Here is a 19,266-nt window from a genome sequence, read left to right on the forward strand (position 1 = left end):
AAAACACTCCTAACAAATATCGTTCCTTTACCTCTGTTGAGAGTTATCGTGATTATTCAAACTTTAGTTATTGTTCTCGTGGCTTTAGCGCATGTAGATAACCTTTGTTGTTTTTTATTTATTATAATGGCTTTTGAACATTTAATGCTGGTTCACACCAACAACTATATTAGCGTCCACAGCAACACACGATAACGTTCTTTTTATTTATTATAAACGCGCGCTTCAGTTTTGCAGTCTAGCGTTAAATTCTCGAGCTCTGATTGGCTGTCAACATTTTATTCACTCTTCAGCTAAAAAAAAAAAAAGAATTACAAATATCGTTCCACTATGTCATTGTGAACTATTGAGTTATCGCGATTATTCAAACTTTATTGTTCTCGTTGTTCAGCGTGGTTTTTGCACATGTAGATAACCTTAGTTTATTATTACACTGGTTTATGAACATGTATTGCCCGCTCACACCAACACACGATATTCTTTTTATTTATTTTAAGCGCGCACTGCAGTTTTGTCGTCTACTGCGTAAAATTCTCAAGCTCTGATTGGCTGTTAACATTTTCATCGCTCATCAGCTGAAAAAAAATACTCCGAAATAACATATATCGTTCCTTTACCTCTATTGAGTTATCGCGATTATTCAAACTTTAGTTATTGTTCTCACGGGTTTTGCGCATGTAGATAACCTTAGTTTTTTATGTATTACACTGGTTTTTGAACAATTAATGCCGGTTCACACCAACTATATAAGCGTCCACACCAACGCTCAATGTTTTTATGTATTATTAATTTCTCGATCTCTGATTGGCTGTCAATGTTTTTATCACTCATCAGCTGAAAAAAAACACTAAATTAGCACATATCGTTCCTCTACCTCACTGTGAACTATTGAGAGTTAGCGTGATTATTACCATAATGCGCAGTAAATATTATGGTGTATGATTAATAACTCCTTACCCATTACCACAGAGAATATTGAGGACAAACAAACCCGCTCACTGAGATTCATCAACTCTTTATTCATTCATTCATTCATTTATAGCGCAATATTTACAAGAATAATTTCAGGCACTCTGGGCTGCTTCAGGTACAATTTACAAAATTAAAAGGAAAAAAAAAACAACAACAAAAAATACTCGATAGGTATCAAATCTCATGTTTAAATAAGGATGAAATAAACGGATGAGAAACTCAAAAGATCCCGTCTGCCAGAGTTATTAAACATCACATCCTCTAAATAAAACATCTTTATAACCGTGATCAGATATGGTCGGTGCGCCGCCGCTGCAACAGACCCGTCGCGCGCGAGAAAACCCCCAGCATGCCCTGCGAGGGTTTGGTCACCAGAGGCCGTCTGTGCTCCGAGTCTCGCGGAGGCCGTCCGTCTGAGGTTTGAGTTGACAGTAAACAGAAGAGACTCAGAGAGTGTGTGTGTGTGTGTGTGGGGTCAGTAGAAGCAGACGGTGTGAAGGAACGGCCGGTGGCTTTTGTCCTCAAACTCCTGCAGAAGCTCATCCATCTCGTTCTCCATGTCATCGGTGTGCTGGATCTGAGGGAGACACACACACACACACACACACACACACACACACACACACACACACACACACACACACACACGATTTGTGAGCAGAACGGATGTGTACGTTCTTCGTGAACCTTAAAAGGTTAGTTCAGCCAAAACTGTAGATTGTGTCATTAATGACTGAGCCTCATGTGGTTGGACACCCGTCAGACCTCCGTTCATCTTCAGACACAAATGAAGATATTTTAGTGTAAATCTGATGCTCTGAAAGGCCTCCATTGGCTCAACTTTACACTCTCAAGACCCTTAAAAGACACTAAAGACTAAAGTTACAAAGTCCATCTCACTACAGCGGCTCTACAATAACTTTATGAAGACCAGAATAGTTTCTGTGCGCAAAAAAACCCTAAATAACGACTAATATAGTGATGACGATTTCAAAACACGGCATCATGAAGCTTCGAAGCGTTATGAATCAGTGAGTCGATTCAGCGGTTCAGAGCGTTATGAACCAGTGAGTCGAATCAGCAGTTCAGAGCGTTATGAATCAGTGAGTCGAATCAGCAGTTCAGAGCGTTATGAATCAGTGAGTCGAATCAGCAGTTCAGAGCGTTATGAATCAGTGAGTCGAATCAGCAGTTCAGAGCGTTATGAATCAGTGAGTAGATTCAGCGGTTCAGAGCGTTATGAATCAGTGAGTCGATTCAGCGGTTCAGAGCGTTATGAGTCAGTGAGTCGATTCAGCGGTTCAGAGCGTTATGAATCAGTGAGTAGATTCAGCGGTTCAAAGCGTTATGAATCAGTGAGTCGATTCAGCGGTTCAGAGCGTTATGAATCAGTGAGTAGATTCAGCGGTTCAGAGCGTTATGAATCAGTGAGTCGAATCATGATTCGGATCGCGTGTCAAACCGCCAAACTGCTGAAATTTGGCGATCCAAACTGCTGATTCGACTCACTGATTCATAATGCTCTGAACCGCTGAATCGACTCACTGATTCATAACGCTCCAAACCACTGAATCGACTCACTGATTCATAACGCTCCAAACCACTGAATCGACTCACTGATTCATAACACTCTGAACTGCTGAATCGACTCACTGATTCATAACGCCGTGTTTTGAAATCGTCATCTCTATATAAGTCGTTATTTAGGGTTTTTTTGCGCACAGAAACTATTCTCGTCTTCATAAAGTTATTGTAGAGCCGCTGTAGTGAGATGGACTTTGTAACTTTAGTCTTTAGTGTCTTTTAAGGGTCTTGAGAGTGTAAAGTTGAGCCAATGGAGGCCTTTCAGAGCATCAGATTTACACTAAAATATCTTCATTTGTGTCTGAAGATGAACGGAGGTCTGACGGGTGTCCAACCACATGAGGCTCAGTCATTAATCACACAATCTACAGTTTTGGCTGAACTAACCCTTTAATGTGAATGTGTTACACAGATTCTCATAAACTCTTACAGAAATGTGCTACTGTAAAAACTGCCATATGTACATGAAATGTGTAAACTGTTGATAAAACCATCGTGTAAATCAGCTTAACATCTGCCGTTTTACTACGATTTAAACATTCACTGTTATAAGCATCAATGAGATATTAATAATCTATAATAGTATTTTGTTTTAATTTGAATAAAATTTTTTGTAATTGTTGCATTTCAAATTTTTTTTTACTTCATTTAAACACTAAATTCACTTTACAGTTTTACATCAATTTAAAATAAATGAAAACGAGAAGCTGACGCCAAAAATTAAGGTTGTTCTTTCAGTTAAAAGTTAATTTTACTTCAAGTAACGAAAACTTTAGTTTTTAGTTTACCAACTATAATATTTCACGAACAATCTATAAGCACGCATCATTGTGTTCAAACAACTGTAAATTATAAAAAAAAGTTGTGAACTGAACGCAACAATGTTACATCCACTAAAAAATTGAGCGGAACGAATTATATATAACGATAACTATATTAGTGTCCACACCAGCTGACGATAACTATAACGATAACTATATTAGTGTCCACACCAGCTGACGATAACTATAACGATAACTATATTAGTGTCCACACCAGCGGACGATAACTATGACGATAACTATATTAGTGTCCACACCAGCGGACGATAACTATGACGATAACTATATTAGTGTCCACACCAGCGGACGATAACTATAACGATAACTATATTAGTGTCCACACCAGCGGACGATAACTATAACGATAACTATATTAGTGTCCACACCAGCGGACGATAACTATGACGATAACTATATTAGTGTCCACACCAGCGGACGATAACTATGACGATAACTATATTAGTGTCCACACCAGCGGACGATAACTATGACGATAACTATATTAGTGTCCACACCAGCGGACGATAACTATAACTATATTAATGTCCACACCAGCGGACGATAACTATAACTATATTAATGTCCACACCAGCGGACGATAACTATAACTATATTAGTGTCCACACCAGCTGACGATAACGATATTAGTGTCCACACCAGCGGACGATAACTATAACTATATTAGTGTCCACACCAGCGGACGATAACTATGATGATAACTATATTAGTGTCCACACCAGCGGACGATAACTATAACTATATTAGTGTCCACACCAGCTGACGATAACCATGATGATAACTATATTAGTGTCCACACCAGCTGACGATAACTATGATGATAACTATATTAGTGTCCACACCAGCTGACGATAACTATGATGATAACTATATTAGTGTCCACACCAGCGGACGATAACTATAACTATATTAGTGTCCACACCAGCTGACGATAACTATGATGATAACTATATTAGTGTCCACACCAGCGGACGATAACTATGATGATAACTATATTAGTGTCCACACCAGCGGACGATAACTATAACTATATTAGTGTCCACACCAGCTGACGATAACTATGATGATAACTATATTAGTGTCCACACCAGCTGACGATAACTATGATGATAACTATATTAGTGTCCACACCAGCTGACGATAACTATAACTATATTAGTGTCCACACCAGCGGACGATAACTATAACTATATTAGTGTCCACACCAGCGGACGATAACTATAACTATATTAGTGTCCACACCAGCGGACGATAACTATGATGATAACTATATTAGTGTCCACACCAGCGGACGATAACTATAACTATATTAGTGTCCACACCAGCGGACGATAACTATAACTATATTAGTGTCCACACCAGCGGACGATAACTATGATGATAACTATATTAGTGTCCACACCAGCGGACGATAACTATAACTATATTAGTGTCCACACCAGCTGACGATAACTATGATGATAACTATATTAGTGTCCACACCAGCTGACGATAACTATGATGATAACTATATTAGTGTCCACACCAGCGGACGATAACTATGATGATAACTATATTAGTGTCCACACCAGCGGACGATAACTATAACTATATTAGTGTCCACACTAGCGGACGATAACTATAACTATATTAGTGTCCACACCAGCTGACGATAACTATAACTATATTAGTGTCCACACCAGCTGACGATAACTATGATGATAACTATATTAGTGTCCACACCAGCGGACGATAACTATAACTATATTAGTGTCCACACCAGCTGACGATAACTATGATGATAACTATATTAGTGTCCACACCAGCGGACGATAACTATAACTATATTAGTGTCCACACCAGCGGACGATAACTATAACTATATTAGTGTCCACACCAGCGGACGATAACTATGATGATAACTATATTAGTGTCCACACCAGCGGACGATAACTATAACGATAACTATATTAGTGTTCACACCAGCGGACGATAACTATAACGATAACTATATTAGTGTCCACACCAGCTGACGATAACTATGATGATAACTATATTAGTGTCCACACCAGCTGACGATAACTATGATGATAACTATATTAGTGTCCACACCAGCTGACGATAACTATGATGATAACTATATTAGTGTCCACACCAGCGGACGATAACTATAACTATATTAGTGTCCACACCAGCGGACGATAACTATAACTATATTAGTGTCCACACAAGCAGACGATAACTATAACTATATTAGTGTCCACACCAGCGGACGATAACTATAACTATAACTATATTAGTGTCCACACCAGCTGACGATAACTATGATGATAACTATATTAGTGTCCACACCAGCTGACGATAACTATAACGATAACTATATTAGTGTCCACACCAGCTGACGATAACTATAACGATAACTATATTAGTGTCCACACCAGCTGACGATAACTATAACGATAACTATATTAGTGTCCACACCAGCTGACGATAACTATAACGATAACTATATTAGTGTCCACACCAGCTGACGATAACTATAATGATAACTATATTAGTGTCCACACCAGCTGACGATAACTATAACGATAACTATAACGATAACTATATTAGTGTCCACAGCAGCTGACGATAACTATAACGATAACTATATTAGTGTTCACACCAGCTGATGATAACTATAACAATAACTATATTAGTGTCCACACCAGCTGACGATAACTATAACGATAACTATATTAGTGTCCACACCAGCTGACGATAACTATAACGATAACTATATTAGTGTCCACACCAGCTGACGATAACTATAACGATAACTATATTAGTGTCCACACCAGCTGACGATAACTATAACGATAACTATATTAGTGTTCACACCAGCTGACGATAACTATAACGATAACTATTAGTGTCCACACCCGCTGACGATAACTATAACGATAACTATATTAGTGTCCACACCAGCTGACGATAACTATAACGATAACTATATTAGTGTTCACACCAGCTGACGATAACTATAACGATAACTATATTAGTGTTCACACCAGCTGACGATAACTATAACGATAACTATATTAGTGTTCACACCAGCTGACGATAACTATAACGATAACTATATTAGTGTCCACACCAGCTGACGATAACTATAACGATAACTATATTAGTGTCCACACCAGCTGACGATAACTATAACGATAACTATATTAGTGTCCACACCAGCTGACGATAACTATAACGATAACTATATTAGTGTCCACACCAGCTGACGATAACTATAACGATAACTATATTAGTGTCCACACCAGCGGATGATAACTATATTAATGTCCACACCAGCGGACGATAACTATAACGATAACTATATTAGTGTCCACACCAGCGGACGATAACTATATTAGTGTCCACACCAGCGGACGATAACTATAACGATAACTATATTACTGTCCACACTGAGGGATGATAGTTATTTTTATTATAAATAAATGCTAATAAAAGCTTGAGCTCTTTAAAGCAGGCTGGCGTCTGATTGGCTGATCATCAGTAGTGGACTGTGGTCCTCTGGCGTCTGATTGGCTGATATGCTCGTCATCAGTAGTGGACTCTGGTCCTCTAGTGTCTGATTGGCTGATATGCTCGTCATCAGTAGTGGACTCTGGTCCTCTAGTGTCTGATTGGCTGATATGCTCGTCATCAGTAGTGGACTCTGGTCCTCTAGTGTCTGTACTCACACACTGGCAGAGCTCACAGATGAGGAAGGCTCCCAGCGTGGCCTCCTCGTGGTTGTCCTGGATGTCCACATTGATGACGTGCACCGGCTGGAAGCTCTCCTGCTCGCGGGAGTTCAGGTCTGAAAGAGAGCAGGGGTTAATCTGAGCTCCAGAGCGGGCGTGGCATTGCCCATCCGCAGCTGTGCCCGTCCTCACCCTCCAGCACCTGGTCGTACACGCGCTCCTCACAGGTGATCACCAGGTCAAACTGGTCCTTGCAGCTCTGGAAGCGCTCCGGCCGCGCCTTGATGCGCTTGTTCCGGTCCAGCATGTGCAGGATCCCATTCTGTGTGTATCTGAGGAGGGTCAGCGGTCAAGGAGCAGCACGAAGGGTTAACAGCACGAAGGGTTAACAGTGGAGCACTGGCGCCATCTGCTGGTCAACAGGAGCCTAGCGCTTCAGATAAACGGAGGACTTCAGGGCTCATGTCGAAGCTACACTGAGGCCTCACTTTCAGGAACTCTTATTCAAACAAACTAACACACAAATAAACCGATAAATGCAGATGTTGTGTTCTTCAGTGTCACATGACCACTCTCATATGAGGATTTATGATTATTATCAGTGTTTTAAGGATACTTAGGTGAATATAAAGTTTAAAAAAGCTGCATTTATTTTACATAAAATCTTTTGTAACATAAAAGTCAGTTTAATGCATCTTTAATGAATAAATGTGTAGTTCAACCCCCCCCAAAAAAATCGTACTGTACAATGTTCAAAAGCTTTATATTTCTGATAAATGTTGTTCTTTTGAGCTTTATATTCAAAGAATCCTGAAAAAATGATAATCATAAGTGCATCAGATCCTCATATGAGAATGAAGGGTCATGTGACACTGGAGGAATATTCACTGTTTACTGGAGTTATGATCATATTCATGAGCAGAAGAGAACGGCGGAGTGTGTGTGTGTGTGTGTGAACACTGACCCTGGATCAGAATCTCTTCTGGTTAAACTAGAGCACATGTGAGTGAAACATACACCAAAGAGCTCAATTCACGCTTTTGTTTTTTAAACATCTGTATAGTTTTTATAACTCTGTATTTCTGTTTTAGTCAGTAGGCCATATCAGGTTAAGCTAAAGCTTCAAATAAGTTTGTTTATTTTAATTTCAGTTAACATTTATTTAATTTCAAGTAATGAAGATTGTTTCAATGGTTTCAGTGAACTATTATAACCCTGATACTTTATTGAATATGTGTCAAATACTGGTCTTAACTCCTGACTATATATTAAATGGGAATTAAATTAAATACAGTTTATTGTGTAACCAAAAACTAATATATAATGCGTGACTTGTAATGATAAACCAGCTGGAAATACACCAGGACTCTTATTTTGAAATGTCTGCTTCTCTATTGCAGTTGCAGGAGCTCATTCAAGTGCAGATGAGGAGATAAATATGCATCATTACAGCCGTCTAAAACATATTACTATATAAACATGATAAAGTAAACAGTCATTATTCATCAGCATTAGTTCATAAACACTGGCATAAATGTGTGTTATTGATTGAGCCGCTCTGGAGCTGGATTGTGTGTGTGTGTGTGTGTGTGTGTGTGTGTGTGTGTGTGTGTGTGTGTGTGTGTGTGTGTGTGTGTGTGTGTGTGTATTTTCCAGAGGTTAGATCAGTTCAGATCAAATGTGTTCATCTGTGACACAGGACATCAGTTCTGACCCCATCTCTGCCCTAATCCACCCTCACCAACCTCATTAACGTCACTAACCCTCAGTAACATCACTAACATCACTAACCTCACTAACCCTCACTAACCTCACTAACCTCACTAACCTCACTAACCCTCACTAACCTCACCAACCTCATTAACGTCACTAACCTCACTAACCCTCACTAACCTCACCAACCTCATTAACGTCACTAACCTCACTAACCCTCACTAACATCACTAACCTCACTAACCCTCACTAACATCACTAACCTCACTAACCCTCACTAACATCACTAACATCACTAACCTCACTAACCTCACTAACCTCACTAACCTCACTAACATCACTAACCCTCACTAACCTCACTAACCCTCACTAACCTCACTAACATCACTAACCTCACTAACCTCACTAACCCTCACTAACATCACTAACCTCACTAACCTCACTAACCCTCACTAACCTCACTAACCTCACTAACCTCACTAACCCTCACTATTCTCCTCTCACTAACATCACTAACCCTCACTAACATCACTAACCTCACTAACCCTCACTAACATCACTAACCCTCACTAACCCTCACTAACCTCACTAACATCACTAACCCTCACTAACCTCACTAACCTCACTAACATCACTAACCCTCACTATTCTCCTCTCACTAACATCACTAACCCTCACTAACATCACTAACCTCACTAACCCTCACTAACCTCACTAACATCACTAACATCACTAACATCACTAACATCACTAACCCTCACTATTCTCCTCTCACTAACATCACTAACCCTCACTAACATCACTAACCTCACTAACCCTCACTAACCCTCACTAACCTCACTAACATCACTAACATCACTAACCCTCACTATTCTCCTCTCACTAACATCACTAACCTCACTAACCCTCACTAACCTCACTAACCCTCACTAACATCACTAACCTCACTAACCCTCACTAACCCTCACTAACATCACTAACATCACTAACATCACTAACCCTCACTAACATCACTAACCCTCAGTAACATCACTAACATCACTAACCTCACTAACCTCACTATTCTCCTCTCACTAACATCACTAACCCTCACTAACCTCACTAACATCACTAACCTCACTAACCCTCACTAACCCTCAGTAACATCACTAACATCACTAACCTCACTATTCTCCTCTCACTAACATCACTAACCCTCACTAACATCACTAACATCACTAACCTCACTATTCTCCTCTCACTAACATCACTAACCCTCACTAACATCACTAACCCTCACTAACATCACTAACATCACTAACCTCACTATTCTCCTCTCACTAACCTCACTAACCCTCACTAACATCACTAACATCACTAACCCTCACTAACATCACTAACCCTCACTAACATCACTAACCTCACTAACCCTCACTAACCTCACTAACATCACTAACCTCACTAACCTCACTAACCCTCACTAACCCTCACTAACATCACTAACCTCACTAACCCTCACTAACCTCACTAACCTCACTAACCTCACTAACCCTCACTAACCTCACTAACCTCACTAACCTCACTAACCCTCACTAACCCTCACTAACATCACTAACCCTCACTAACCTCACTAACCTCACTAACCCTCACTAACCTCACTAACCCTCACTATTCTCCTCTCACTAACATCACTAACCCTCACTAACATCACTAACCTCACTAACCCTCACTAACATCACTAACCCTCACTAACCCTCACTAACCTCACTAACCCTCACTAACCTCACTAACCTCACTAACCTCACTAACCTCACTAACATCACTAACATCACTAACCCTCACTATTCTCCTCTCACTAACATCACTAACCCTCACTAACATCACTAACCTCACTAACCCTCACTAACCCTCACTAACATCACTAACCTCACTAACATCACTAACCCTCACTATTCTCCTCTCACTAACATCACTAACCTCACTAACCTCACTAACCCTCACTAACATCACTAACATCACTAACCTCACTAACCCTCACTAACATCACTAACATCACTAACCCTCACTAACATCACTAACATCACTAACATCACTAACCTCACTAACCCTCACTAACATCACTAACCCTCAGTAACATCACTAACCTCACTAACCTCACTATTCTCCTCTCACTAACATCACTAACCCTCACTAACCTCACTAACATCACTAACCTCACTAACCCTCACTAACCCTCAGTAACATCACTAACATCACTAACCTCAATATTCTCCTCTCACTAACATCACTAACCCTCACTAACATCACTAACATCACTAACCTCACTATTCTCCTCTCACTAACATCACTAACCCTCACTAACATCACTAACCCTCACTAACATCACTAACATCACTAACCTCACTATTCTCCTCTCACTAACCTCACTAACCCTCACTAACATCACTAACCCTCACTAACCCTCACTAACATCACTAACCCTCACTAACCCTCACTAACCCTCACTAACATCACTAACCCTCACTAACATCACTAACCCTCACTAACATCACTAACATCACTAACATCACTAACATCACTAACCCTCACTAACCCTCACTAACATCACTAACCCTCACTAACATCACTAACCCTCACTAACCCTCACTAACATCACTAACCCTCACTAACATCACTAACCCTCACTAACCCTCACTAACATCACTAACCCTCACTAACATCACTAACCCTCACTAACATCACTAACCCTCACTAACATCACTAACCCTCACTAACCCTCACTAACATCACTAACCCTCACTAACATCACTAACCCTCACTAACCTCACTATTCTCCTCTCACTAACATCACTAACCTCACTAACCTCACTAACCCTCACTAACCCTCAGTAACATCACTAACATCACTAACATCACTAACCTCACTATTCTCCTCTCACTAACATCACTAACCTCACTAACATCACTAACCTCACTAACCCTCAGTAACATCACTAACCTCACTAACCCTCACTAACCTCACTAACATCACTAACCCTCACTAACATCACTAACCCTCACTAACCTCACTATTCTCCTCTCACTAACATCACTAACCCTCACTAACATCACTAACCTCACTAACATCACTAACCTCACTATTCTCCTCTCACTAACATCACTAACCCTCACTAACCCTCACTAACATCACTAACATCACTAACCTCACTAACATCACTAACATCACTAACCTCACTAACCCTCACTAACATCACTAACCTCACTAACCCTCACTAACATCACTAACCCTCACTAACCCTCACTAACATCACTAACCTCACTATTCTCCTCTCACTAACATCACTAACATCACTAACCTCACTAACATCACTAACCTCACTATTCTCCTCTCACTAACATCACTAACCTCACTATTCTCCTCTCACTAACATCACTAACCTCACTAACCCTCACTAACCTCACTAACCCTCACTAACATCACTAACATCACTAACCTCACTAACCTCACTAACATCACTAACATCACTAACCCTCACTAACATCACTAACATCCCTAACCTCACTAACCCTCACTAACATCACTAACCCTCAGTAACATCACTAACATCACTAACCTCACTATTCTCCTCTCACTAACATCACTAACCCTCACTAACCTCACTAACATCACTAACCTCACTAACCCTCAGTAACATCACTAACATCACTAACCTCACTAACCTCACTATTCTCCTCTCACTAACATCACTAACCCTCACTAACATCACTAACCTCACTATTCTCCTCTCACTAACATCACTAACCCTCACTAACATCACTAACCCTCACTAACATCACTAACCTCACTATTCTCCTCTCACTAACCTCACTAACCCTCACTAACATCACTAACATCACTAACCCTCACTAACCCTCACTAACATCACTAACCCTCACTAACCCTCACTAACATCACTAACCCTCACTAACATCACTAACCCTCACTAACCCTCACTAACATCACTAACCCTCACTAACATCACTAACCCTCACTAACATCACTAACCCTCACTAACATCACTAACCCTCACTAACCCTCACTAACATCACTAACCCTCACTAACATCACTAACATCACTAACCCTCACTAACCCTCACTAACATCACTAACCCTCACTAACATCACTAACCCTCACTAACATCACTAACCCTCACTAACATCACTAACCCTCACTAACCCTCACTAACATCACTAACCCTCACTAACATCACTAACCCTCACTAACCCTCACTAACCCTCACTAACCCTCACTAACATCACTATTCTCCTCTCACTAACATCACTAACCTCACTAACCCTCACTAACCCTCAGTAACATCACTAACATCACTAACATCACTAACCTCACTATTCTCCTCTCACTAACATCACTAACCTCACTAACATCACTAACCTCACTAACCCTCAGTAACATCACTAACCTCACTAACCCTCACTAACCTCACTAACATCACTAACCCTCACTAACATCACTAACCCTCACTAACCTCACTATTCTCCTCTCACTAACATCACTAACCCTCACTAACATCACTAACCTCACTAACATCACTAACCCTCACTAACCTCACTAACCTCACTATTCTCCTCTCACTAACATCACTAACCCTCACTAACATCACTAACCTCACTAACATCACTAACATCACTAACCTCACTAACATCACTAACATCACTAACCTCACTAACCCTCACTAACATCACTAACCCTCACTAACATCACTAACCTCACTATTCTCCTCTCACTAACATCACTAACATCACTAACATCACTAACCTCACTATTCTCCTCTCACTAACATCACTAACCTCACTATTCTCCTCTCACTAACATCACTAACATCACTAACCTCACTAACATCACTAACCCTCACTAACATCACTAACCCTCACTAACATCACTAACATCACTAACCCTCACTAACATCACTAACCCTCACTAACCTCACTAACATCACTAACCTCACTAACATCACTAACATCACTAACCTCACTAACCCTCACTAACATCACTAACCTCACTAACCCTCACTAACATCACTAACCCTCACTAACCCTCACTAACCCTCACTAACCCTCACTAACCCTCACTAACCCTCACTAACATCACTAACCCTCACTAACATCACTAACATCACTAACCTCACTAACATCACTATTCTCCTCTCACTTTATCTGCTGACCAAAATGACAGTTGATTTTCCTCATAGTTTTTGTCATCGAACACTAGTTTTTATTTAGTTATAGTCTCGTTTTTGTCAGTGAAAAAAGATTGTTGACGAAAATTATTCTTCAACGAAATAAACACTGTGCGGGGATGATGTCACTGATGGGACGAGAATACACTGACGAGAATAGTTTCTGTGCGCAAAAAAACCCTAAATAACGACTAATATAGTGATGACGATTTCAAAACACGGAATCATGAAGCTTCAGAGCGTTATGAATCAGTGAGTCGATTCAGCAGTTCAGAGCGTTATGAATCAGTGAGTCGTTTCAGTGGTTCAGAGCGTTATGAATCAGTGAGTCGATTCAGCGGTTCAGAGCGTTATGAATCAGTGAGTCGTTTCAGTGGTTCAGAGCGTTATGAATCAGTGAGTCGATTCAGCAGTTCAGAGCGTTATGAATCAGTGAGTCTAATCATGATTCGGATCGCGTGTCAAACCACTGATTCGACTCACTGATTCATAACGCTCTGAACCGCTGAATCGACTCACTGATTCATAACGCTCTGAACCGCTGAATCGACTCACTGATTCATAACGCTTTGAACCGCTGAATCGACTCACTGATTCATAACGCTCTGAACCGCTGATTCGACTCACTGATTCATAACGCTCTGAACTGCTGAATCGACTCACTGATTCATAACGCTTCGAAGCTTCATGATGCCGTGTTTTGAAATCGTCATCACTATATAAGTCGTTATTTAGGGTTTTTTTGCGCACAGAAACTATTCTCGTCTTCATAAAGTTATTGTAGAGCCGCTGTAGTGAGATGGACTTTGTAACTTTAGTCTTTAGTGTCTTTTAAGGGTCTTGAGAGTGTAAAGTTGAGCCAATGGAGGCCTTTCAGAGCATCAGATTTACACTAAAATATCTTCATTTGTGTCTGAAGATGAACGGAGGTCTGACGGGTGTCCAACCACATGAGGCTCAGTCATTAATCACACAATTTACAGTTTTGGCTGAACTAACCCTTTAAATGCTTCATAAAGATCCAGCATATGAGAGCAGTGTCCAATGTCCTTCAGACTGTATGTCTAATGTTATTTATTTTGCTTGTTATGAGAAATAATCTACTCTAGAGGTGATTATTCTGGCTGCGTTTAACATGTGATCATCAGCCAATCATTGATCTTCATCTGGAGAACTGATCGCATTTATGTTTCCCGCTAAATATTTAAATGTGCCACAAAACAACTTTGGCTTTGTCCTCTATTAATGGCAGGATTTGTGTGATGCATCATATCAATCTCAAATAGGGCACTTTATCTACAAGTTCACTTTCCCAACATTAATCTTATGTTATGAAGAAAATAAACATGTTATTCTGATGCATTGTACAGAAAGCAGCATCACACGGCCCTTAAAGGGTTAATTCACCCACACATGTTAATTCTGTCATTATTATTATTATTATTATTATTCTCCCTCATGTCGTTCCAAACCTGTAAGATCTTCGTTCATCTTCAGACACAACTGAAGATATTTCTCTTCTTCTTCTTCTATGGTCTTACGGGTCGACATGAGGGCGAGTAACTCATGAATTTACAGTTTTGGGTGAACTTACCCTTTAAGGGGCGTTTCTCCCACTCTATAGTGCAGACAGAAATGGGAGATTATTTATAATAAACATGCAGAAACAATAAAAACATGTAAATTAAGATTATCCTGCCCAATTAAAGTGAAAGATGATCGCGCATAAGATAACGCAGACGCTGTTGTTGATGATTCTCTGTGGACGTCTACAGGAAGTGGAGTTTAATGCGCAGAAACGCTTGTTTATGTTGTTGCCGTTGAAACCGTCTATAATCCGATCGGAACCGGACTAGTGAAACAAACTCAATCGGCCGGAGCGGATTCATTTACTCCCGACACACAGTCTGCTTTCAGGACGGCCAGCGGGAAACTCGTATTAGTTTGAGACGTATAAACATCTCTTTATTTAGCGTTCATGTCCTTCAGAACGAGTGCAGAGGTTAATGTGAATACGGGCATGCGTTTGATCGAACGTTCATGAGGAGACGTTTAACCGCATCACGACTGCCACACATCTAAAGCTCAGAGGTTTGAGGAGTAAAGGTCATTGGCTGGATTTAAAGGGTTAAGCTCAGTCGCTCGTTCATCCTCAGACCCGAGTGAAGATCTGAGCTGTTTCACACACATCATTACAGAGATCATGTGACTCCACATTACAGAGATCATGTGACTCCACATTACAGAGATCATGTGACTCCACATTACAGAGATCATGTGACTCCACATCATTACAGAGATCATGTGACCCCAGGAGTGACCTCAAACACACTTCACCTCTTTATTTATACAATATTAATCTCTGATGCGCATTCACACAATAACGTCCGCTCTCGTGTCAACACAGCACGCATGCGTCAGATTAATATTCTGTAAATAAAGCAGTAAGTCATGTGTTTGAGCACTGGAGTCACATGATCAGTTGAGTGACGTCGCTCTAGGGCTTGAGTGGCGGATCAGAGTCTTCATCAGTGTCTGAAGATGAAGGAAGCGCTGACGGGTTCAGAACGAGAGGAATAAATGAGAGTTTAACCCTTTAAAGGACGAGTTCACTTCAGAATTAATCTCCTGATAGTTCTCACGCCATCCGGACGTTCATGCCCGTCTTCAGCCGAAACTACACTAAGGTTTGAGGAAAACATTGCAGGATTGTTCTCCATATAGTGGACTTCAGCCGGTCCAGACTTCAGCCGGTCCAGACTTCAGCCGGTCCAGACTTCAGCCGGTCCAGACTTCAGCCGGTGTTCCGGACTTCAGTGATGATGATTTCAAAACACGGCATCATGCTTCAAAGCTTTATGAATCAGTGAGTCGATTCAGCAGTTCAGAACGTTATGAATCAGTGAGTCGATTCAGCGGTTTGGAGCGTTATGAATCAGTGAGTCGATTCAGCGGTTTGACACGCGATCCGAATCATGATTCGACTCACTGATTCATAACGCTCTGAACCGCTGAATCGACTCACTGATTCATAACGCTTCGAAGATTCATGATGCCGTGTTTTGAAATCGTCATCACTATATAAGTCGTTATTTAGGGTTTTTTTGCGCACAGAAACTATTCTCATCTTCATAAAGTTATTGTAGAGCCGCTGTAGTGAGATGGACTTTGTAACTTTAGTCTTTAGTGTCTTTTAAGGGTCTTGAGAGTGTAAAGTTGAGCCAATGGAGGCCTTTCAGAGCATCAGATTTACACTAAAATATCTTCATTTGTGTCTGAAGATGAACGGAGGTCTGACGGGTGTCCAACCACATGAGGCTCAGTCATTAATCACACAATTTACAGTTTTGGCTGAACTAACCCTTTAAAGTGTATAAATGTTGATGTTTTAGTAAATGGCTGATGGCTAAATCAGACCCTATTCCTTGTCTGGGGTCATGTTGAGCTCTATGAAGCTGAAGTCTGGACCGGCTGAAGTCCGGAACACCGGCTGAAGACAGACATGAAGGTCTGGGATGGCGTGTGGTGAGTAAATGATCAGGTTATTTCTGAAGTGAGCTTTTCCTCTAAAGGAAATCACTCGGTCTTCATTTCCTCGTGTACCGATGGCCTTCTGTGGAGATATTCTGAAGAATGTTGGGAACCAAACAAAACTATTCTTCAAAATACCTTATTTTTTCTCAGGTTCCACAGAAAACTTTGGAACGAGTGAATGAAGACGGAACGATCATTTCTGGGTGAACTGTGTCGGTCCCTAAAGGTCACGGGTTTGACCCCAGAGGATTCTTCCACAGGTCACAGCTCAGAAGAACACGTGATCATGCATTATATGCCCCTCAGATAAAGGGCCGTTCACAACAGCAGCGATAACTAGATTAGCGATATCAGTTCTAAGCGGCGCAGCTGTGATTGTTTCTCTGAGAGAACAAGCCTCGGGTCATCTAAAGCTCGGTCAGTGTTCATGATGGAGCCGCTCAATAACCCGATGGGTCAGGGTTAGGGTTCTGTGTGTGTGTGTGTGTGTGCTAGGGATACAGCTCCTTGTCTTTACGGACCAGGTCGTTGTACATCTGCTCATAAGTGGTTTTGAAGTCGTAAATGTTGGGTTTGTCCGGAGCGGGTCCCGGGAGCTTCACATGGGTCCCGGTGCCGAAGGAGCGCACGTCAAACCCTCGCTTGCTGAGGAGATAACAGAGAGAGAGTGAGACAGCACAGAACATCAAACCCGAGACAGTGAGACAGCACAGAACATCAAACACACACACACACACACTTACCTGAGATCAGGTCCCTCACCTGGATAAACTAGCCTACAACTCACTTCCCAAAGGACTAACCAGCCTAACTTATGCAAATCAAACTAGACCAGTCTAACGTTTTATGTAAATTACTTTAAAAAGTGTTTTACTAACTAGTTTACCCAACCGGTCCCTGAACACACACACTAACTCACCTAAGATTTAACACTCATTTAACTGGCTAACGTGGATTTAGGAATATGGAACTGGGTCAGTACCGGGGTTTTACCACCACTATACCCTAGTGCTGTGAGGAAAACATCATTACCACATACTGAAAAATACAACCATTTTCTAATGTCGTTGGTCTGACTACTTTATTTCACAACTTTTCCCTCAATTGTACGCGTTTTAGAAGATCTTCATCTGCTTCCGTGTTTCTCGACGCGTTTATTTTCTATTTAAAAAAAAATAATGAAAAAAAACGAGTAAATCTAAGCCATGTTTATGTAATGATTCTCGTGATTCTTCGTTTCTCGCGATCTGACTCGATTCCGATCCGCGTTTGGACCGTCTGACAATACAGGACGACGAAAGGATAAAGAAACCGGGCTCGAGTTGGGCTGTTTTTCCTCGTCGTTACCTCAGGATGTTGTGCGCTTCCATGCTGCGGTTCTGGTTGCTGGAGCACACGACCGCGACACGCAGCGGATGGGCCGGCATCGCTATCTAAAGGCCGGGGAGAAACAGCGGGTCTGAGGGGAACACGAGAGCTCGGTTCGACAGCTCTTCACGGGTCCGCTGAGGGGAAGAAAATGGCGGCTGAGCTGCGCAGCTGTCAGTGAGGCGTCACAATAGGGGGAGGAGGGGTGGGCGGAGCCTCACAGAAGCGAATCAAAATGACGGGGGGGGGGGGGGGGGGGGGGGTGACATCACGCATATGATATGAAAACGCTCCTGTGCAAAAACAATAAATAATAGATCCAC

At 41.2% G+C, this 19,266-nt stretch overlaps 1 protein-coding gene across 1 annotated transcript; it reads right to left on the reverse strand.

The window, feature by feature from the left end:
• Window positions 1-999: 999 nt before the first annotated feature.
• On the reverse strand, window positions 1,000-19,135 carry ssu72 (SSU72 homolog, RNA polymerase II CTD phosphatase). The gene is made up of 5 exons (XM_079808452.1): window positions 18,923-19,135; window positions 18,077-18,220; window positions 7,304-7,443; window positions 7,109-7,227; window positions 1,000-1,549 (listed from the first exon to the last, which is right to left on the reverse strand). Exons 1-5 carry the CDS (start codon window positions 19,000-19,002, stop codon window positions 1,448-1,450), a joined length of 585 nt encoding a protein of 194 aa, XP_079664578.1. The 5' UTR covers window positions 19,003-19,135; the 3' UTR covers window positions 1,000-1,447.
• Between the last annotated feature and the right edge of the window lie 131 nt (window positions 19,136-19,266).

The sequence above is a fragment of the Gobio gobio genome, assembly GCF_949357685.1.
Source record: "Gobio gobio genome assembly, chromosome: 24".
Classification (NCBI taxonomy): Eukaryota; Metazoa; Chordata; class Actinopteri; order Cypriniformes; family Gobionidae; genus Gobio; species Gobio gobio.

Coding starts and splice junctions, on each gene's coding strand:
- ssu72 (XM_079808452.1), bottom strand. CDS start 19,002: ATGCCGGCCCATCCGCTGCGTGTCGCGGTCGTGTGCTCCAGCAACCAG. Junction 7,228..7,303: donor GTACGACCAGGTGCTGGAGG/GTGAGGACGGGC, acceptor GCTCTCTTTCAG/ACCTGAACTCCCGCGAGCAG. Junction 1,550..7,108: donor TCTGTGAGCTCTGCCAGTGT/GTGAGTACAGAC, acceptor TGTCTCCCTCAG/ATCCAGCACACCGATGACAT.